The sequence below is a fragment of the Podarcis pityusensis genome, assembly GCF_964106645.2.
Source record: "Podarcis pityusensis genome assembly, chromosome: 2".
NCBI lineage: Eukaryota > Metazoa > Chordata > Lepidosauria > Squamata > Lacertidae > Podarcis > Podarcis pityusensis.
This window is the reverse complement of record NC_138029.1, coordinates 60,837,569-60,860,964: the sequence shown is the minus strand read 5'-3', so window position 1 is coordinate 60,860,964 and position 23,396 is coordinate 60,837,569. Positions and strand designations below refer to the sequence as shown.

The 23,396-nt window shown below is 40.7% G+C and overlaps 1 protein-coding gene across 2 annotated transcripts in view; it reads right to left on the bottom strand.

Moving 5' to 3' along the window:
* SPOCK1 (SPARC (osteonectin), cwcv and kazal like domains proteoglycan 1) overlaps nt 1-23,396 on the bottom strand; it is a 413,288-nt gene that overhangs the window by 265,888 nt on the left and 124,004 nt on the right. For both annotated transcript variants that reach the window (XM_080996315.1, XM_080996316.1), the window contains exon 3: nt 10,564-10,609. In XM_080996315.1, coding sequence (XP_080852441.1) covers nt 10,564-10,609 — 46 coding nt within the window. The remainder of the gene's footprint in view (nt 1-10,563; nt 10,610-23,396) is intronic.

The following is a 23,396-nucleotide window of genomic DNA, read 5'->3' as shown; positions in this document are numbered from 1 at the left end:
CATCTTCCCTCCGCCACTGCCGTCCTGGTGCTCCTGTGGCCCAGAGAGCAGCGCGGCCGAGCTCGCTCTGCCTACCCACGAGAAGCAGCGGTGGTGGTAGTGGTGGCAGCCCCAGGGAAGGTAAGTGCAGCGGCTGAGGCTGGGGGGTGGGGAGAGGACTACTTGCCCCCGTCACCTCTTCTTCCAGCTCCCCCCCCCACTGGTGCCGCTCTCCGGCCCACCACAAGGGACAGTCGACCGGCCTGCGGCTAAAAAATTTGCTGATCCCTGCTCTACCCAGCCCCAAACAGCTCTGCTGTCTTCTGTTCCCCAGTGTGCAACCTGTAGAAATTCCCCCAAACAGAGCATGTTGGAAGGCAACATGGGATCCCCTGACTCCAGAGCTGGATCCTCTGCCAACCCATGCCATCATTGGGCTCAGGTGCTGTGCCCGCTCCTGGTTTGCCTGCCTTGTCTTCTACCCCAGCCCCAGTTTAAGCAGCAGAGTGGTGGATGCAGCAGAGGCTGCTGCTGCCTGGCTGGGGTTAGGATTGCTCTGTTAATGTCAAACTGAATTACAAATCTGATGGCAAGTCAAACACAGAGACATTCTGATATGGTGTACTGAAGAATTAAATAATACAGGAAGACATCCTTATAGATTTTGCTCATATGTGGTTTGTCAGAGCCTACAGCTATTCCAACTATATTTTTTAATGCTAAGTACTTCATTTCATTCACAGTTTCAGTTATTGTTCTCTGCATATTCAAGCACTATTAAAATAAAGCTGATTTATTGGGCAATCACTCTTATTAATAAACGTCAAAACCCAGAGTATTGGGGGGAGGGGGATGGTATAAATGGCCAAACAGAAAATCTTCCAAGTGAAACAGAAATAACAGAAAGATTTTAGGAAACTGCACATTTATGGGGAGCAAAATAGATACAGAAATAAACAATTCCAGAAAATGGATTTATGAGTGGCTTCTCAAAAAGCACATCTTGGCTAGGGCTAAACGAAAATTGAAGCCTTCAAAAATAATTGCAGGTTCCATGATTTTACCCTGCATCACAATTCTCTCATTATCTCCTTCTGGAAGGATATTCATTAACTCCAGTCATCATCTTTCTCTTTCTCTCCCTCCCCCACCCCCCAGCAGTACTGAGAGAAACCATTTTGTGGGTCATAATTCAGCTGTCAGACACTAGGAAGATGTGGGTCCTATTCTTACTTCATATGGCAAAGTGGAAGAACTGATATACATTCAGGTGTTTGTAGATAAAAGCTTTAATGATCGTACACGGATGCCAGGGGCTCCCAGCTGATACAATGCTAAATACCTTATTGTGCATCTTGGAAACATTTCTTCCTTGGACCAGTGGGCATATTGCTGTCTCACATGCACCAGTTTATATTAGGCTGCCCAGAAACCAGCTAGCATACCAATGGAACAAGGGAGCAAACGAATGAATCATATTTTCCAGCTGAAGCATAAAGGAGTTTCTGTGCAGAAGGATGCTTGGATATCTCTGATGATTATCCTTCCTTCTTGGAAAAAAGAATCTTGTGAAAATAGAAAGGATGAGCTACTATAGTGTATACCTGTGTCTAAGAACAGTCCCCCCCCCCCTTTCGGGGAAAAGACAATATCCGGAAGAGAGAATAATCTACTACACTGCATGCTCACTGGCCTTTTAAATATCGCAACACTTTTGGCATTCTTGGGCCTTTTGGGCAGTACCAGCTGTGGGTGTCAAGAGGCACAGAGGGTTAAAGCTCTAGGTGCCACAAACGGGGCACAAAGTGTCTGCCAGCCACTTCTTCTCTTCCACACACAAGAGAACAAGAAGACATAATGACCTGGATGCATAGATGGAATTTGCTTCCTGCACAAAACACAGAGCTTAAAGGCAATGAATAATTTTTGATGACAGGGCGTGGAAAATCGGATAGCAAGAAATAAGGAGTTACGAGTTGGCCTGGTAAAAAGAATAGGAGTGGCTGTTCAAAATTAGGGAAGAATGAGAAAAGGTTCAAAAGGTAGAACCATGAAAAGGATACAAAGATGTTGGATGTAATCAGGTAGGTAGCCGTGTTGGTCTGACGCAGTCGGGGAAAAGAATAAAAAATTGTCCAGTAGCATCTGAAGGTATCTGAAGAAGTGTGCCTGCACACGAAAGCTTATACCAGAACAAACTTAGTGGATCTAATCAGAATACCACAAACACAATGGATGAGGATTTTCATCAGTTGGAATATTGGTATTGGGAGCTGGTTGGTCTTCCTTAAGGGTACAGGCTCTAGAGCAGGAGTAGCAGAAACGATGCACTCATATGCTGTAGTTAGTTGGTAAGTCTCATCAGCCCCAGACAGCATGACCAATGGCCAGGGATGGTGAGAGTTGTAGTCCAACAGCATCTGGAGGGTGCTACATTGGCTATCCATGCTCTAGAGTTCAACATTCAATCAAACAGAAAGCTGGCAAGCAAAGACTGTGTAAGACAAAACCATAAACCTGGGTTCAGGTAACACACGAATGGCTATGACTTAGCTCACAGCAGCAGGAGGACCAGAGGAGCAGCAAAGGCGTCATAATCTCCTCTCTGGGAGCATGCATGCACTAAGACAAGATCTGCCTTAGCTTTACATGTAAACTGAGCCACTGACATGCCTAGTTTGACCCTAAGTTGTTTTTAAGGGATGGAACCCTGCAATTAATGTTGGTGAAGTAACACTAAGCCAACCCATTGTTTAACTTTGGGTAATGTGGTAGCCGTCAGACTGTGGGGAGGAGTCCTGCAGCTGTGATGTCACTCTGTAAGCCTCTCATTTGTTCATTCACTCTGAGACAGGGTTTGGCTCAGCATTAGCATTACTTGCAAAACTGGGTCACTGAGTGATTTCTGTCAGGACTATGGCAAGAAAGGAAAGACTTAAACTTCCCCTTCCTCAGTCCCAAGACCGCTCACAGAATTAGTATCATGTCTAGCCTGGGTCTCAGAGATCTCTTTATGAAAGCAGCCAATTCTGCTGAACCACTGAGACCCATCGTGACATCAAGCCTTTTCATTTATGCTACCCTTGGTATTTAGTCAGTATAGAAATAAGATATTAATGAAGATTCATGCACCATGCCATTTTTAAGTTGATATTTTGCTTTAATGTAATTGTGAACTTTGAGAGGTTGGGTTGCTTATTTGGGGTTAATTACAAATGTTTGTATACCCTCACTAGAGCAATTTCAGAAACTGCCGTGGAGCATGTGGGAAATGTAGTTCGAAAGCTCCTGCCAAATAGGTGAATGACACTTGCACCTCCTACATCTATTATATCTGGCAGTTCTATAATCTCTTGCACCCAACATTCTGGAGAAATTGGATATAGTCTCATTTATGAGACAGGTTTTCTTCTTTCAGTGTATCCATCTGCTTGCTTATTAGAAATAATAATGGTCATTCAGTGAGACCAGTATTTTTTAATTCAAAGCATATTTCTGCAGTACAAAAAGCATCCCATTATTTCCAGTGTTTCTGCCTTTTGGGTAATGATGCTTTTTAAAATGCCATATGGCAAACAAATTATAAACCATTCTAAACTGGTTCACTGATTTTAAGGCTATCAATGTTTATTCTTTATTGGTGCACATTACCAGAAAAATTAACAGCATCTGCTTGCATATCTAGGATTCTGCAAATCTGTTAAGAATTTAAATGAACCTCTGCTACAGTGGCATGTAAGATTTCTTGTGCTGGATATATGTTCTTTTAACTTAACATTTCAACAGTTAACCATTAATAAGAATGAACACATTTCTGATGGCACATCCTTCCTTCAAATCCTTCATAAAAAATCTCCTTCTTCTTTCAACTAGCCCTTTAAATGGAGATCTTTATGCTGATTTGCACCTGTATTGTAATTATTTTTATACAGATATATTTAATTGTTTTTAATCAAGGATTGTTTTCAGTTTGTTTTATTGTATTGTTCTACCACTGATGTGTTTATTGAGCTCCTTCAGGAGGAAGGGGAGGATATAAATGTTATTCTTAACAACAACTTTGTTGGCATAACTTCTTAGTTCTTATCCTCTAGTGAAGTGAAGCTGAAGTACCTATAACTGAACTAAAACATATCCTTCCCTTGTTTACCTTCACCTTCAACTTCTCTTCCTTTATCACCTCTACTGCATTGAGAATTAAGAATAGGGCAAAGGCCTGCATTATTATTTATAGAGCCAAACACTCTATAATCTACATATATTATTGTTGTTGCTCATAGTGATTACACTGAAATGTTGCTGTTAGGCTATACCTACTGTTGACTTTTTCTCTTGTACTTATGAAGTATGTAGCAAAGGTATACAACCACTTTTCCACCTCTTTCTTTAAAATCTGACACCATCTTATTAAAAAAGAGAGGAAATAATTGCAGGGATCAGGACTCAAATGTAACAAGGTGAACTGTTCAAGTCCATAGAGCATGTTTAATGGGTTTCTTTATGTTTGAGAGCCGGCCCTATAATGTAGTTCAGTGAGCAGTAGCAGAACAGCTATAGTAAAAATGACAGGAAGGACACTACTTGCAAAAAAAGCAGGGGGGCTCAGACTGCACAACTGGGATATATGGTACATTTGCACAACACCCAAGTTCTGGAATGACTTGAAGGGCAAGCAGTGGGATTTCAACTAAGCCGTATTTGCTGCTCTTCTAGGAACAAGAAATAAGACAGTGAAGTCACACCTCCTGCCAATGGGCAATCAGGGGTGCATTTGTGGCCTATGTACATATTTCCTTATTTTAGCAGGCAATAAACCTCCGTCATCATGGGACATGGGTGGCAGGCAGAGACAAGTGCAAATACCCTAGACTTCTCTTTTATCATGCAAAGCCAAACTTCTGCATCTTCCCTCCACTCTCAGGGGCAGGTACAGGCATATTCTCATTTGGAAAAGTTATTTATTTATTTCATTTCTATACCACGGATCACAGAGTGGCTTACAATATAAATCTGAACCTTTTATTCTGAATGAAGGGGAAAAGGTCTGGAAGCATGGAGAAAGTGTGGGCCATTTGCATTTGTTTGTAAGTGCTACGTTCCATAATATCAGAAGAAGCCTCCACTGTGCGCTTCTCTTTTGGCTCAAATCCACAACTGCTTTGGACAAAGTACAGATTGTTGGTTTCTTTTCCAGTCCCTGGAGCTATCTTTAATTCTGAATGTGTTACGTCCAAGTGCAAAAGAGCATAGAGTGTTGCGGCTTCTAAGCTTCCAACCCTTGAGTTTTCTCTATCTCTACTGGGTGCCATTGTTAGTCTACGGGGCTAAGAGTGGAAGAAAAATCTCCCTTTCATCCTCCTGCCTGTGTACCTGTTCTCTCATTTTCTGTCAAGTCCTCACATATGAAGTGAAAGAATTCCCACATTCTCTAAGGGGAGAAAAGTGAGTCAATATTGTAATCTCAGAGGAGAATAGAATCCTAATGGTTATTTTAATAGCTTAATTGTTGGCTATAAATCCCTTTCATTTTATGACTATAAACATGTTCTGCCAATATCTTTCCCCCCTCCACTTTAAATTCAGGAATAAGACTTCAAGTTGGCAAACCTGCCACCTGTACAATTCCTATCCCCCAATCCTACTTCCTAGTCACAGCGAGCAGTCAAGAATACACATTCCCAGCATTAAAATGAACCCAGACTTTGAAATTAGAACTACGTACTTCTGCTGATTACTGATCAATTATGTGAGACATTCAGGGTGCAGTCTGATCCACCAGCAGAGGTGCATTGGGAAGTGGCAGAAGCCTAATTATGTTGGTGGAACTCGAAATATGCTACTGGCCTGACAGATCTGCCAGTAGAACTCCTCTTACATACCTGTAGAATACTCTGCTTGCAGAGCTATTTCACCAGAGAAAGTATGTTGATGAAACTGGGGTGAGCTGTAGGCGGGACAGCGTAAGAGCACACTTATGCAAAATCTTCTATGCACCCAGAATATGGCTGCAAAGCTTTAGACAAGCTGCCAACCTTGTGTAAGGAATTTACCTCACAAAACAAAGTAGCCACCTCTGGTCACCTTCCATCCTACCAATATTGCCGTGGCAGAGCATAAGATATGGCATAACAACTCCCATTCACAGCACACTACCACCAATATAAAACCCCATATAGGGAGACTATAAGACACATGACATGGGGCCCTTTTCTCTGACTTCATTTCACATGTACTTGGAGTGGCACCACAGAGTGGTATTCTGATGATGGGAAACTATGGAAGAAAGATTACTTGGCCCATTCAACAATGGAGGCTTTGAAATGAAACTCTTAAGAATTAGGACATACAGAGATGTATGTTGTGTAGCATTGTATCAACAACACTATCATTCCCTGCCCCGCTTTATTTTGGCCTAAGGTAACAGGACCTAACTGCCAAGAGTCAATTATCTGTATTAAAACTGCCTACTTTATGAAGTCTGATTTCTGAACAGCTTAAATCAATAATTTTAAACAGGTCACTGATTATATGTCAGAGTGCAATAGCTGTGCTTTGGGTTTTTAGAGAGAGGGGGAGAAAATGTGCAGACTAGCTTCAGAAGCCCTGGAGAGGAAACGTGGCGTTCACAATAACAGCAAACTGATTAGCAGCTTGAAAGTAAGGCAATTACAAATATGAGAGAGAACTTGACATCATTAGAATTCCAAGAGCACAAATACATTAGCATCCCAGGAAATACAAGACAATAAAAACCAGCAATGCAATGCAGGAGCATAAGGCTTACTTATATAAAATGGTCACATTTCAGTAAAGAATGAAACCGAGCCCTCCTGAACTCATCCCAACACACATCACCATTACACACGCACATTCAGTCACCACATATTACAGCTGGGAAGCTTGAGATTATGTACCGGTTAGAAAATGGGTGATTAACTATGCATTAAGAATTGCACATTCAAATCATTGTATGTCCACAGAGGAAGGTAATTCCTGTGCCAATCAACAGTGAAAAACAAAAAAAACCACAAATTTAAATCCTGGAAACACAAGGCTTAAGGAGGGATTTAGGTAGCCTACAGGCATTCTGTTGAACATCTAATCCAAACAGAGATGTATTTCATTGGTATTCCAGTAGTGGCAAACCTGAAACTTGCATGAGTGGATTGTCCTTAAGTTGCATCCAGAAACACACAGGAGATAAATTCCAGGGCAGAACAACAGCACAATCCAGCTGTTTTTGTAGAAATGATTGGATCTCAAGGATACTTTTAGCACTTCATCAGACACATATTGGTCAGTAACTACTGTGATGTACATCACATAATACAGCAATAAATATGGAAGAGAATACTATTTGTCTGTAATGCGCCAGTGAAATGTCAGGGATTTTTAAAATTTGTAATGGAACTGGTTGGTTACTGCACAGTAATTTACAAAACTGCATGCTTTATAATGCTGGTCACCAGCCTGGGAAGCTGTCCTCTTATATATGCCAGAGTGCCAGCAGTGCTTGTTTGCAGTAGACACCATGCAGTGTAAAGATGATCAATAGCATCTGCTAAAATTTTAATGAGGCAAGACCCAGGGAAGGTTAATTGTCCCACATGTTCTCCTTGCTAGTAACAGAGTCTTAATGAAAAACCATTTCAAGCAGCTTTATTTTTTTCTTATTTAAGGGTTTTCAGAACACCAGTGCAGAATGGTATTCTTCTGCCGTGCTGTTGGGTGCAGCAGAAATGTTAAGTTCTAAGGGAGAAATGTGGCCGTCACATTGTTAGAAATCTAGTGTGGTACCCATCAGTTTATAATATGCACTTAAACTACTTTCCAGTTGAATGGTTGCAGATTCTTTGCTTTTTACTCAACTGGCAGAAACTGATATGTACAACCCCAGCAGGACTGCTAATGTGCCTTATTATCTTCTCCGTATGAGATCTGGAAAGAATCTGCTGCACAACCCTGTATAGATGGGGTTCTCAATATGGTGGTTTCCCCCTTGAAGGGAACATGGATATGTATGTTCATTAAGCAAGTAATGCCTTCCTGACCTCCAGCCAAGGCCTGGGTGCATTATATATACCTGACAGAGGACTGAACGCAAGGGCTGTGACAGCACCCCCACTTTCCTAACATCCTAATATGATTTGAAAAGAAGGGAGCTAGAGAGAGTAGTCACTTTGTGGTTAATGGTATTTTCCTGGCTGACTATAGTTTATGGATAGGATTAGAGATATGTTCTATTCCTCTTATAGTGCCAGTGTTCAGATTAGTATCCCACCGATCAACACAAGCAGCAGCAACAGGCTGTATAAATGAGGTTATAACTAAGGATCCTGGCATGTTCATCTGTACAACAGATGACAGCACAAAGATAAAAGGGTCAGAAGCTAGAGTCAGGCATTAAGGATGATCTAAAAGTTTGACGCAGGTGGCGCTGTGGGTAAAACCTCAGCGCCTAGGACTTGCCGATCGTCAGGTCAGCGGTTCGAATCCCCGCGGCGGGGTGCGCTCCCGTTGCTCGGTTCCAGCGCCTGCCAACCTAGCAGTTCGAAAGCACCCCCGGGTGCAAGTAGATAAATAGGGACCGCTTACTAGCGGGAAGGTAAACGGCGTTTCCGTGTGCTGCGCTGGCTCGCCAGATGCAGCTTATCACGCTGGCCACGTGACCCGGAAATGTCTGCGGACAGCGCTGGCTCCCGGCCTCTAGAGTGAGATGAGCGCACAACCCTAGAGTCTGTCAAGACTGGCCCGTACGGGCAGGGGTACCTTTACCTTTTTAAAAGTTTGAGAAACTGCTGTAGAGTCTCTGGAAATTCTAGATGCTATGATAAACTTCTAAACTACCCACATGTAGAATCTCTATGTGCTCCAGCCAATCAGAATTTATTAAATACCTTTCCTAAAGTACTTGTGGCTTCCATGAATCTGTGATTTACCAAAACTGATCTGACTAGAAATGGATTGTGAATATACTGTGCTGCTCTATATTCTTTACGAATCCAGGCATATGTTACCGTTATAGACAGGTTATTATTGGGCTATATGAATTTATAGAGTAATGGTAGGCCAGATATTCCTTTTACCATTTTACTTTCCTCAAGGCAGGTGAGTTTTGGTCTGCTAGGTTAATGATTCCATCATTTGGTAACATTGTTTTCTTGAGTGATAGATTTCATCAACGCTTTACCAGTATTTCCTTGCCAACATATGGTACTGCATCACAGCACTGACTCTTTTATTTCTGTATACTGCACATGAGAGCAAGACAGCTCTGACACCTTTTCCTTTAGCACATTTGATGGGTGTACTCTTTGCTGTGGGAGATTTTTTTGCACTCACAATGAAACAAAAATTGCATTTAACAGCAGTCTTTCCAGGGGTAGCATTACACTATTTTTACGGTGACCTTTTATTTTCAGATGAGGAAGCAAGCTAAAATACTGCTTGCACACAAGCACACAAAAAAGGAAAAAGGGAAAAGAACAGAAATGTAGCAAGAAAAATGAAAATACAGCAGACGATGATGCTGAAATTCTAAAGCCATGTTTGGCACAATTGTTTCATCACAAACTGGCAACTTTGACAAAATGTATTTAAATATATTACAAGCGAAACAATCACAAAATATAACAAATATGCATGGTTTTTTGCAATGCATTTTTTTTTTTTTACTTTCACAACACTATTCCAATACAGATGAGAGATCATAGAAAGGTTACTGTGAAAAATGAGATCTTTACAGAACATGTAAAGCACCAGTCTTCATGAGAAAGTACCTACCGTATTTTTCGCTCTATAAGACGCACCAGACCACAAGACGCACTTAGTTTTTGGAGGAGGAAAACGAGAAAAAAAATATTCTGAATCTCAGAAGCCAGAACAGCAAGAGGGATCTCTGCGCAGTGAAAGCAGCAATCCCTCTTGCTGTTCTGGCTTCTGGGATAGCTGTGCAGCCTGCATTCACTCCATAGGATGCACACACATTTCCCCTTACTTTTTAGGAGGGAAAAAGTGAGTCTTATAGAGCAAAAAATATGGTAATTTATTTTGGGGAAAGGCACAACAGTAAATTAGACACTCTCTTCCAAAGCACCACTTTCTCAGCTTTCAAAGCATTCCCACTGGGCTGCTAATGAGTAAAAGAAATATCATAGAAGATCCTAATTCCATGTTGTAACTACTTTGACCCTTTGTAATAATATGAATTAAGTGAGACTACCGTATAGTTGAATGAATGGAACTTTATGGTTTAATCTGGGGTCACCAACCTAGCGCCCACTGTCACTACGATAACTGTGAAGGCCTTCACTGGTGCTCCTGGGCAGAGCATCTAGATGCTAAGATTTATTTGCTTGCTTTAGTGTTTTTAAGGTTCTAGCCCTCCTGAAAAAGGAAGTTGTGAAGCAAAATGTGCAGGTATCCTTGTAAGCAATTTCTATGAAATAAGCCAGGCTGGCTGCTCCTGTCAGTAGCTGTTTTAAACCAATAGGTGAAGCTATGTTGTTGAGAAACCAAGCATTATGGATACTGATACTTATAAAACAAAGCAATTTTATAGAGTGAATATAATATTTCTTTTACCTTGATCAAAAGGCTTGTTTGGATTCCAGTTTCTGAAATAATCATCCTAAAGGGAAGAAAATAGGAGTGAAAACAGTTAAACCGTTAAAATGAAATGTAGGTATTCTTTTGGGCAAGTCTTTTATTTATTTCTTTGTTAAACAAATATGCAAACTCTTTTTCTGTAATCCATTTACTATTTGGCCCCACGATAAAACAAAGTTTAAAAATTAAAGATGTTGCTTTCAAACATGTACACACAAAATATAACACAGAAAATGAAGATATATTTCACAGCTCAAAATACTGTGCTATCTTAGTGGCTCCAGGGTTGTGTATATATCCAGGGAATTTCAAAGAAGCCTAACCAGTGAAGGGAAAACTCCTCTTGGCTTCATTTGGAATTGGGCTCATCTAGCCCAACCAATTTTCTTTTAAAGTCAGCAGAGAGACGGAAGCTGTCTGAGGGCAAACGTCGGCTCCCTTGGCCTATAGAGCGAGATGAGCGTGCAACCCCAGAGTCAGTCACGACTGGACCTAATGGTCAGGGGTCCCTTTACTTTTACCTTTTAGCCCAACCAATTTTCTTTTAAAGTCAGCAGAGAGCTTGGTTATTTTTGAGTGCAATCCCAAACTTTTTCAGGATATCATTGCACACCCAATGACATAATCCATTCCCTTTACCCCCATCTACATTCCTCCTCTTCCTCTCCTGTATGGCTGAGGTTCCACTATTTGCTTCTTTTTCTGTGATTATTCACTCATATTTGTATTTCATGATTCTCTCTTTCCACTCTACTACTCACGCCCCTCATTCAATTTTCTCTTGCTTCCTGACATCCATTGCCCTAGCATTCCTTTTTCTTGCATATTTGCAATTATTCTCTATATGTTTTCTCTTTCATTCCTGTATGTCTACCCTTGTTACACCAAAAAAAGTGTTTGGTTCTCATTCCCCACTCTCTCTCATTGTTCTTCTCTTTCTTGAGGATACTGTTCTTTTCCAATGTCTTACTTTCCATCCTCCAAATGTTGTCACTTTTTGTTGTTTTTTTAAGCCGCTCAGCCTATCTTCTCTTCCGCCAACCCTCTTAGAGAAAGAAAGCGTAAGCAACAGCTACATGAATGCAACGCTGCCCACTTGCTTCCAGCTCAGAAAAGGTTTGCTCCTCACAGTTCACTTAGCCAAATGTTTTTGAGTACAGCTCTCGTTTGACAGTACAGAGATAATTCTAGAAAGTATAGCCTTTCCATAGGCCGTCTTCGTTTTCAAATTGGTTTTAGTTCTTTTCACTCTCTAACTTCTATTTCTAGTATAATCTTATTGCAGCAATATCTCTTCTCTGTATTCCTTCTTCTGGTTCTTTAGCCTCCAGTCCAGCTGACTGACCTACTTCCATTGCTTGCTTGAGTATTGGAGTTAAGCAGTAACTTTCTTGTCATTACTTCAGAGTTTCTAACAATGGTTCTGCTTAACCACCTCTTCTCCTTTCTGAAAGAACTGAATACTGGGTCCTTTTCTTTTCACCCCTGACATTCTCCCTTTTGGCTCTTTCATCTGCTTATTTGCTCTCACATACCACATTTATATTGAGTTACAACTATACTGTACTAACCTACACCCAAGCCATTTCTCCTTTTCATGTTCCAACCCCCTACGGTTTTCTGATACCCTTCTGTTGGGATTATTCACCCTTCGATTCATATGAATAATATCCAGTTTCTCAAACTTAATTTGGGTCAAAATTGAGCTTCTGATTTTTCTTCCTTATGCAGAACTTTCTCTTGTACGTGTTCATATTGTTTTTCTCCTCAAGCTTAAAATCTAGGCATTCTCATTTCCTCCATATGTCCATGGTCTTTCAAAGTCTTAACATTTAAGGTAAACAATTCACTACCAAATGAAGTAGACTGCACCTATTCATGGTCAGTATTTTCTCCATTTTCTGCACAGATAAATTGTAGCATTGTTCTTGTTGGCATTGCTGCTTCTGCTCTCAAAATTCTATAGTCTGTATTCAACTCTGCCACCTACCTAATATATTCTACTTGCCTTTCAGCTCATGCAATTCCCATCCCCACTCTGGTTATACTGCTCCTGTCACTTGGTTCCTCTTCCTTCTCATCAGTGCTTTAAGCTACTCGTATTTAAATAATTTTGCATTATCTTTTCCCCTCTCTATCATCTCTTATTTCTATACACACTTCTTCCTAAAGCCTTCACTCTAAAGGTACCAATTTCCTAGTTAAACCTAAGTACACTTTTTCTATTCCCCACCTACTTCCATTTCTCATTCCCTGGAGTGCTCTTCCATTTAACAGCTGACTCTCTTTTACATTGAAGTAAAAACTCCTTTACATTCTTGCTTCTCCCAACTGCTGCTCTTCAACCCCTTTTTACCGTTCTTCCATTTCCTCCCTAATATCATCGTGCCTTTTTGTTAGATTGCAAGCCTACAGACAAAGCTTGCTTAATTTGTGCGCAACTTGCTAATTTGTATGGCATTAGGCATATTTTGAAGGTGATACTAATGGGGTTTTTTCCTTCCATAAGATCTACATACCTCCTGATTGTAATAAAACCTCAAAGCAGTTTACAAAAGGGCAGAGCTGTATATAAAAAGTGTGAGCTGGAGTGGGAAATTGTTCACATGCAGATCTAATCACATGAAGCAGGAAATGACAGCTAGTTAAGAATAAGAAGATCTTTTCAATGTACATATTCTAAACTAGCATCATTTTATTTTAGCAGCTTCTGCATCCCAGGGCTTCTTCTAATGCAGTGGATTCACTACTACAAAGTTTTACTGCTCAACTGAACAAATGACTTGCAGGAGCATATTTCCCTCTCACAAAAAGTATTATTAGACCTGACCCCCGCTTTAAGCTTAATTGCTTTTAATTTATTCCTATACAAAATACAATGCTTTAGTATTTCTTAGGTGTCTTTTCTTCCCCAAGCTACTCATTACTTACATTATATAAATTGAGAGGAACATATTCATTTAACCCACTGCACTGTAGGGGAAGGCAGCACAATGATTCCATCTAGTGTGATGAGAATGCTATCCCCAGTTCTGCTCTGGAAAGTTGGGGAAACTCCAACAACAGATTTAGGGAGCACACAGGGGGAGGAGGGACACTGATGGAACCTTAGTTTTAATGCTATGTTGAATACAACTCAAAGTCTCTTAGGAATAAAAGCCTGTTTGTGTAGGGGGGGAAATACATAGATAAGGGAACTGTGGGGGGGTTTGTTTTTGTTTTTAGAGAAACCTTCTCTGATATATAAACTTTTAGCATGTAGAAAATGACATGCTTTCTTGTACACTGACGTGGCGATGCTATGTTAATGGGAGACACTTTATAAATATTTTAAATAAATAAAGATTAACAACGGCGTTTATTGTGCTATTACTGCTTTATTAACTGAGCACTGGAAAAGTCCAAGGGGTGCTCACTTAGTGAAGTTTGTGTGATTAAATGCCTGTACCAGTTTGATCTTCCCTCCCTACTGGATCAATTTGCCTAGAGCCATTTTGTACCCAGATGTTAAACCAGGGATGACAAACTTCTGTAATGTTTAATGGGCAGCATTAAGCTACATTTTGCTCATTTCTGTGGGTCTACTCTGAGGAAAGCTTAGTTGAATACCACCTGATATAGTTTCCAAACAGAACAAACTATTGCTCAATACTTTCCAGTCTATTTCATAGACCAGAGACCAGAAAATGAACAAGTTTTGGAACAAAGAGGCTAAACCATTATTTTAAATGTTGACTGTGTATAAAATGCCATGCAGTACCTTTTAGGTATTCAATTGTTAACAAGAAGAAGCAAACATACCTCAACTTCCTGATGACGTTAGCATAATAAATGAGGAAACATAAAAGAATGAATTTAAATATTGGGAAAGAATGCAAACATTTTTCAGTCCCCCCCCCCAACAATTCAAAGATACATTTGATGCAAGACAAAATTTAAAATCAGAATATCCATTTATACTTTCTAAATTCCAATGCAAGTCATCTAGCTATTTCCATTACCTAAATAAATATACAGTTCTGTAGGCAATAAAATTCTATTAAAAAAAAACAAAACTGTAATAAAATGTCATGCTTGACAAGTATAGGCAAACTAAACAGAAATGAGCTTATCTTTCATGAGCTCTTAATGCTATATGTTGAATGATTTTGCCATAGTTGTGGATAAACCTGGACCTGAATTTTTTAAGTCCTATGTTTTGTGAAGTTAGAAAGGGTGGGGGGGGGGGAGAGAAAACCCCCCAATGCTAATTACTATTAGAACTATACTCCCTAAAAGTAACTGATCAGTAGTGGCCTCAGTAGGGTCTTTGCCCATCTGAGCATTTTGAATCTTAATTCACTAGTACAAGTGACTAGTAAAGGTAAAGGGACTCCTGACCGTTAAGTACAGTCGCGGATGACTCTGGGGTTGTGGCACTCATCTCACTTTATTGGTCGAGGGAGCCGGCGTACAGCTTCCGGGTCATGTGGCAAGCATGACAAAGCTGCTTCTGGTGAACCAGAGCAGCACACGGAAACACCGTTTGCCTTCCTGCCAGAGCAGTACCTATTTATCTACTTGCACTTTGACGTGCTTTCGAACTGCTAGGTTGGCAGGACCTGGGACCGAGCAACAGGAGCTCACCCCGTTGCGGGGATTCGAACCGCTGACCTTCTGATTGGCAAGCCCTAGGCTCTGTGGTTTAGACCACAGCACCACCTTTACCTTTCTTTCCCCTTTTTTACCTTTACATCAACAGTACATATTATTTAGACATGTAACATTTATGTAATGAAAGCAGCAAGGTGAGAGGATTATAAACCATTGGGAATAAGAAATAAATTGTAATATATTGAAACATACAATTTTTAAATGTTTAAAATTTTCTTTAAAACATTTGCAATGCAGTAACAAGCTTTAATTTAAACAATATTAGTAGTTGTATCTACTAAGTATATCAATAGTTATAAATCAGCTATATGAAGAATATGTTAATCTTAGTGGTGTGCAGGGATCCAGATGAATCCCAAGCAGAATGCTTTGGAGGGATAATAATGTTGTTCAAGGTGAAGCAGGATCTGTCCAACATGCCCTCAACCAAAGCAATGTCCCCTGAAGCGTTCTGTGGTGCACTGGGGATGTGGGTGTCAAAGACACAATTACAGTGCATCTGCTAAAAAGTCAAACTATGTATTTAAGCTTACTATATGGGGAAAATGTGAAAGGGAGGGTTCCAAACCAGATTACAAATCTATTTTGTAATCTGAGGGAATAATTTTATCAGTGCTCTTCAATCACAGTGCTTTGGGAAGAAGAGGTGCTGATGAAATAAAGAACTTTGCTCTTCAGTGTTTCTTTCTCTTTTGAAAGTTCTGTCTCTAAGGAGCAGGATGCAAGAAGAGGTCTGGTGGGATTCTCTGGAGGTTTGTTTTGTGTTCCTCATTCCAATCAATACACCCAAACTCTTGTTGCCTACCTTTCCTAAGCTCTTCTTTTCTTATTTATTCTATTTTGACTTACTTTTACTGCAGTTGGCTTTTTGAGTCCAAGTGTATTATGGCAGCAGTACTCATTCTTGCTCATAGTATGGGATAGGAGAATGCCACTCCCGACATCCGGAGGGGGGGGGTTGCGGGCTCACGCCCCATTCACACCCTCGCGGGGCTGGCTGCAGCCCCGCGGGACCTAGGGAACCCCGGGATCATTAGTATTCATTATTCACCGCGCCAGCCAATCGGCTGGTGGCGGCGGCGGGACTAGTAAGGGGCATTTAAGGTCGGGGCAGCCCATACTCGCCCCTTTCCTTTCCTTTCAGCAGCTGCGGTTTCCCTCCCTCCCGCCCTTTAGGTTCTCATCTGGACTTTGCTATGGGCTTCGGCTGGTCGCCACAAGGGGCCTGGTAGGAGTTTTTCCATTTGGCTAATTGGCTATATTTTGGAAGCCACTTGGTTTTTTCGCCTACCTCGTAGCAAAACGTCACAACACCTTGGTTTTGATGGTTAGGCATTGGCAGGGGTATTATTATGCAAATGAGATGGGGGAGAGGAACGCCATCACCTCCCCCAAATGCTGAAGGGTAGTTCGTTAAAGGACTCTGGGGGGCGTCGCCTCGTCCGAAACCTATGGAGGCTAGGGCCTAAAGCACGCTCCCGAGCGGTAACCCCTCGGGGAGCGCCTAGGGATGTGCATCTCGGGGGCTCCCCCTGTTGGTGCTTAACCCTTCCCGGTTATACCGGTTAGTCTGATAGGGCCAATGCCTAAAGCCAATACCGCTCTTACCTGTAATCAATAAAGTTGTGGCCAATTTTCACCCATTAACCTAAATTCGGTGTCCTGTGTCTTTATTTATTCCATTCTGTGGGAGGGGGCGGGAATAGCCACGCAATCTGTCCATTTTTGTTTCTTTCACTTTCTCATTTTTCAAATCTTAAGTTCCATTCTCCACTTTTGCACATCAATTAGTGAATGTTTTCTTTCAAAAGTTCTCAGCAGCTTTTGGGTGCTGGGAAGGATTGCTCTATTTGCAAATCCTTGTTTTGCTGATTTCATTTAATATTCTAATTTTCTGAGATTGTTAATTTGAGGTTTTCATCAGCTGTATGCCGTGATCATCACAATTATAACAAATAAAGGCTTGACATATCTCGCTTTGCATGTCATGAGTCTATCTCATATATTTGTTTCACCTTTCAAATTGAATTACTGAAATAAATGAACTTTTCCACGATATTCTAATTTTTTGAGTTTCACCTGTATTTCACACACTTGTCTTCAGAACATTATACTTGCTAATGTAAGACACCAGAGTGAAAGCTTTGAAGGTGGGCGTGGGTAGCAGCATTAATAATGTTCAATGTACACATACCAAGTGGCATAGCACCATCAGCATTTATTAAAATAATGTTTGTTCCACTCTTCATCTAAGAAAAGGCCCCTGGAACAGCTTATAGATTGCTTAAAAAGATTTCAGCCTGTATTTTGCCCCTTACCATCATAGATGAAATTAGCTTTAACTTCTCCTGCAACTATCCTAGACATAGAGATCACAACAGAAGTAAAGTCAAATCAAATCACAAAAAAATTACTTGCTCAGATTAACTTTTATGAGTTCCAAATTTATGCAACTCCACCCAGAATCTCATTCTTGTTTTTTTAACTTCTGCTTTATAAACCTGATAATTAAACTCCTTGAAGCAAGTAAACTCTTTATTACATAGCAACACATTTCACAGATGTTTTGCAAACTTGTCAAAAAAGGAAGCTTACATAAAATGCTTAGGTTATGAATAGCAAAAACATTAGCTAAATAGGACTATAAATGTCGGATAAATTGCAGTTATCCATTGTACACTAATCTAGCAGCAATGAGATGAATAAAAGAGCTCTAGAGCGAGTGTACTACTCTCAATACATTCTCATATTTGGGGACTGAAATGCTAATCTTAATTTTGCATTAAGTAAATGGCAAGAAATGGCCTTTTGTGCATCAGTGTCCTGGAACGGCAGACCAAGGCCAGCTGACCATTACTTTCTAGGTAGATCAATAATACCATAGGACCTTAAGCAGTGATAGCTGCTGAGGCAATCAGCCAATCAGGAGAGTGACTGTGGAATTTAAATGAGCTGCTGACAGTTTAACAGGCAGATAGGGACTTTCTGAGCAGTCTTCTTAGCATGTATCTGTCAGAAGAAGAAGAAGAAGAGTTTGGATTTGATATCCCGCCTTTCACTCCCCTTCAGGAGTCTCAAAGCGGCTAACATTCTCCTTCCCCTTCCTCCCCCACAACAAACACTCTGTGAGGTGAGTGGGGCTGAGAGACTTCAAAGAAGTGTGACTGGCCCAAGGTCACCCAGCAGCTGCATGTGGAGGAGCGGAGACGCGAACCCAGTTTCCCAGATTAGGAAACTACCACTCTTAGCCACTACACCACACTGGCTCAGGAGGGACAGATAGTGAATTGGCTCTCAAAGATAGGGATTTGACTCTCAGTGGGAGAGGGACTAACAGTGTAGACAGTTGGGGATCAGAACTGAGTGCAGTTAGCTAGGCAGGGCAATCCAGTTTTCATTCCCTGAGGGCAAGTTAAATCCAAGAAAAGGATGAGTGGGTGTTGCTGGTTAGGACACTGATAGACTTTGGGGGGGGGGGTGTTGTCTACCTGTGACTTGGTTTGTAAAGGACTGCTGTTTAAAAGTTCCTATGTAAAGAGTTTGTATTTTAAACTAAGTTTTGTGCCACACTTTTGAAACCAGAAAATGTTAAGCATTCATTGACTATAATTAAATTAAAAAATAGTTTTGTTCCATAAATGCCGCCTCGTGCTTTGAACCTCCGAGCTAAGAGTGAGTTGTCACTGGGTAGCCTTCACTGAAATACTATACCTTGCTGTTGTTAAAACATGAATGCTACCTCAAACAGTTAACTGTAGACCTCTGCTCTGTGGGTGCAGTGAAAACTTTATCTAGTAGAACACACAGAATATCATTCACAATACCCAGCATCCATCTTCGTTGAGGCTGTTTGTTACACCTGTGCTTTTTGATGTCCTTGCTTTGTAATATGGAAAATCATCTCAACATCAAAGAAAGGTTGGAGCAGCTGCTTGTTGAAACCAACCTAGGCTATACCATAAACATCTCCCTAAGGTCTAATGCCCATTTAAAGCAAACTCTAGTACCAGCAAATTACACATTTCCCCCTGTTAATTCAAATGGAGATTTCCCAGTTGAGCCTGCTTTAGTAAGAGAGGTTAGTCTCTCAACCTTCTAAGCACACTGTAATTTTCCTAGCTATCATTTTCTGCCCTGTCTCTTGGGAGGTGGAGAATATTCATTCAATTAGGTTGGTTTCCACAGTGAATGGATTGCATATACTATTGGGATATTTCTTGTAATCCCTCCATCCACCCTTTGGCAGAAGGAATAATTGAAGACATGCTGATACATTTGCCAAGGCAGTTGGAAGTCAGGTGATACTACTTGTGCACATGAAAAGATAATGCAAAATATATATGGCAGGGACAATTTTGGATAGCAGTACGTACAGATCTGGGGGAATCAAGATCTCTGAGGTTGCTGCACCTCAGTTGCTTACGAAATTTTAGTAGAGTCACCAGTTTGAAGATGTTTTGGGTATGCATTTGAATGTGTCTATATGTATAAATGTTTGCTTTTCATAAGTTTATAAATATATAAATTTTTGTTTACTTTACTAAACAATGAAGATAAAATCATACACTTCTGCACAGTATGACACTGAGTCTCTTATTTGGGATCTAATAATTAACCAGACTTTTTCTCTAAGCCTCTTCCTTTTTAACATACTTCATTTCCGAGGCCTTTTAAAATTATAGACTCTTCCCGCAGATAAAATGTTTGTCTCTTCACTAACTAGGCGAAACTGACAGTCCAAACCCTAGCTACTTCTCCTCTGCAAAGCAGAAACTATGGATAGCATGGGATCCCAGCTGTTGCAGTCCAATATGCAAACTCTCTCAGGCCCAGTCAAGTTGCATAACAGCCTAAGGCTATGATGTCAAGGTGATTTTAAAGGTTTATAAGATTTGATGCTTTTGAGCATTCTTGCATTGATTTTTTTCTTTTAACATCCAATAGCAACACCCTAAAAATTCTCATCGATTTTGGGGGTGAGCAAGACTGTGTTCACATATCCCTAACAAAGACATGGGTTGGGAACCCTAGTTAGATAGACAGCCGCTGTGGTGAAGAAGTGATATATGGGGCAAGAGTTAAGTATCCCTCCTCTCACCTATACTATCTTCCCTGAAAATTGTGTCTTTCCAAAGCCATTTTCTAGAGGAGCTTAAAACTGTAGGATTAGTTGGATGAGAACTCCCTGGAACCACCATTGGCTCATTGCTTGTTTGCAGAACCTGTTCATGGCACTCCTAGGCTGGCTGCCATTTCTCCTCTAAGAAAACCCTGCTCTTTACAGAAAAGAACTGCTCTTTACAGAAACCATGTTGATTTGTCCTCAGCAAGGCCTATATACTTAGAATTTGAGATTTAATAATGCCTTTCACTAACGTAATGACAGACTTTAACAGGCCTGTAATTTCTTGGTTTCCCCATGAATGATATCTAAATATATGAGGTCAAAGAAGAACATAAAATTAAAACCTCATTCACTATTGAGCTACCTAGAGCAAGTAACAAGGGTAACAATGGCCAGTAATGAAATATGTGTCCATAGTTTTTGCTTTGTATTATGGAAGCAACTCAAAGTTTTGCTTTTATTGGCTTAACTCTTAATCATTTTGAGAATAATTAATATCAGATAAAATGAGTGCTCTCCAGAAGTCATGGTTCCCTGCAAGTTAAATTATAAATCAAATTGTAATTATGTTCCACAAAGAACTACAAGCCCCACTGGTTAAAATCTATAGGGAAACAAATACCAGTCAAGTACAACCAGTTTATCTCATTTTGACATTTAGTGTTACAAGTATTCTACCTCAGTAAAGATAACTGAAAACACTAAGTGGAAAGTTTTTCAAGGAGTTGTATAAATGACCAACTAATTTCTGCTGTTTGTGATAGACAAATATTTTAAAATGCACACAAATTTCAGCTTTAAGGATGGACTACAATATTGTGTGGCGAGGCCCTGGACCCCCCAGCTCTCCCCAAAATAAATACATCAACACAAGTATATGGGTTAATGGGATAAATAAGACCACAACTTTATCGGTTACAAATGTGAGCGGTTTGGCTTAGGCAATTGGCAAGACTATATCCTGACTCCTGCCCGACTGCAGGAAGTCTCTTAAGGGTCAACCACTGGAAGGGGGAGCCCTATGATGTACATAAATTAAGAGCACCCCCAGGGTCACCGTTGGGGTCGTGGCATGACCCTAGCCCACGCCCAGGCTTTGGACAGGAACCACCCCCAGATCCCTTTAACGGGATACCCTTAACGTGGAGGGGCAGACGGAGGAACAACCTCCCCTTCCATAATAAGGCTTAGCTAATACCTAACCTTACAAAGTTGAGACGATTGCTACTAGGTAGGCGAAAACCAAATGGCTAGAGCCAATTTTGCCAAGTGGAAAAATTCATACCCGGCCCCGACAACTAGGTGACCAACATAAGACGCCAGGGTTGCTGCGAGGACCCGGATTCCCACCCGCAAAGCAGCCCCTCCTAAAAGGGGGAGCTGACTAATGCAAAGGAGATCGTCTCATCAGTGCAAACATTTATGTTTGCCCAATGAGACAATCTCCTCTCTCCTTCTCCTGCATGCTGTTCTGGGATTCTTCTGACCCTTTGGAGCAGATGTGGGGGAGCTGTGGGGGTGCAAGGGAGGAGAGGGGGGGGAAAGGTCTATTGCATTAACTTCTGTTACTACGTGTTAGTTGAATCTGGCCTTAATTTTTCCTTCATCAAAGATCATACAACACTCTGAACAATACAGTACCATTGTCATGTACTTTACCTAAACATATAGCACTATCTATGTTCTATCAGAGCAGTTTTATGATATGAAACAGACTTAAAAATGGTAATGACCCTACACCATGGAATGAATGGTTATTTGATGCAGGGATTTTTAGGAATTGGACTCATGGTCATCTAATCAGATGAAGCTGCCACATGCAGAGTCAGGCTTATAGTCTATATCTCCAGGGTCCCAGGACAGGGATCTTTCCCACCTCTGCTTGCTGTAATAGGAGATGTTGGCTTTTGAACTTGGCATACGAAGCATGTGCTGCTCCTTGTCCACCACAGAGCTCAGATCACTTCTGCCTGAAAACTCTTCAGGATTCCAAAATTTGTGAATATCGATTCATTACTCGCAAGACTCTTCCTGTCTCTTTTTACTTCTCCAGTAAGTAAAGTAGCAAAAAGTGATCTCATATGAATATGGATGCCATGAAGACCATGTATAAATGGGGAAAAGATTTTTTCTCTCCTTTGGAGGTATTTCCTACATGAGGTATTAAAAGGAATAATAATAATAATAATAATAATAATAATAATAATAATAATAATTTATTTATACCCCCGCCCATCCGGCTGGGTTTCCCCAGCCACTCTGGGTGGCTTCCAATCGAATATTAAAAACAAAATACAGCATTAAACATTAAAAACTTCCCTAAACAGGGAACAACACAGTAAAAACAACAACACAGTAATGAGCATATTTCTCCAGGATAGACAGAAAAGGTGAAGACATTTCAAAATGGTAAGTTTCATTTTTGGTGCAAAATAAGGATGACAAGCATTCTGTCTGATTTCTGACATTTTCCCCTAGCACAAAGCACACTGTTATTTTGCAAAGCTACTTTTTGTTCTCTTTGCAAGAAGGATGTGTTCACATATGATCTGCGACAGCGGCAGAATGAGCACATGCATTGCTAGATCACACAATACTTTCTTTTTACAGTCACAAGGATATACAAGCTACTGTTCTCACTGTGCAATTTAACTATAAGATCTCACATAAGAAGAACAAAGTGCAATCCTAAGCAGACTTATCCAGAATTAAATCTTTCTGAATGCAGATGGCCATTTCTAGTCACCTGCACACATTTACACAGGCAATGACTTGCTGGTGTCTCTTTCTTCTCCTACCTCCAGTTTCTTTCAATAAACTTGAAAAACTTCTGGGCTACTGTATCCGTGCTTGTAAGGATCCTAAGCACTAACTAGTTGCATGAGAGACTGTGTAAATATGCCATGACATGTTTTTAAAGTGTAATCTTTATTTTTAACTGATCTTGAAACAGCGAGAAAGAAAGAGAGACTAAGTGGTCCTGAAGCCAGGATACCTCTATCAGTTATGAGCCTGAGCTTTTAGATTGTGA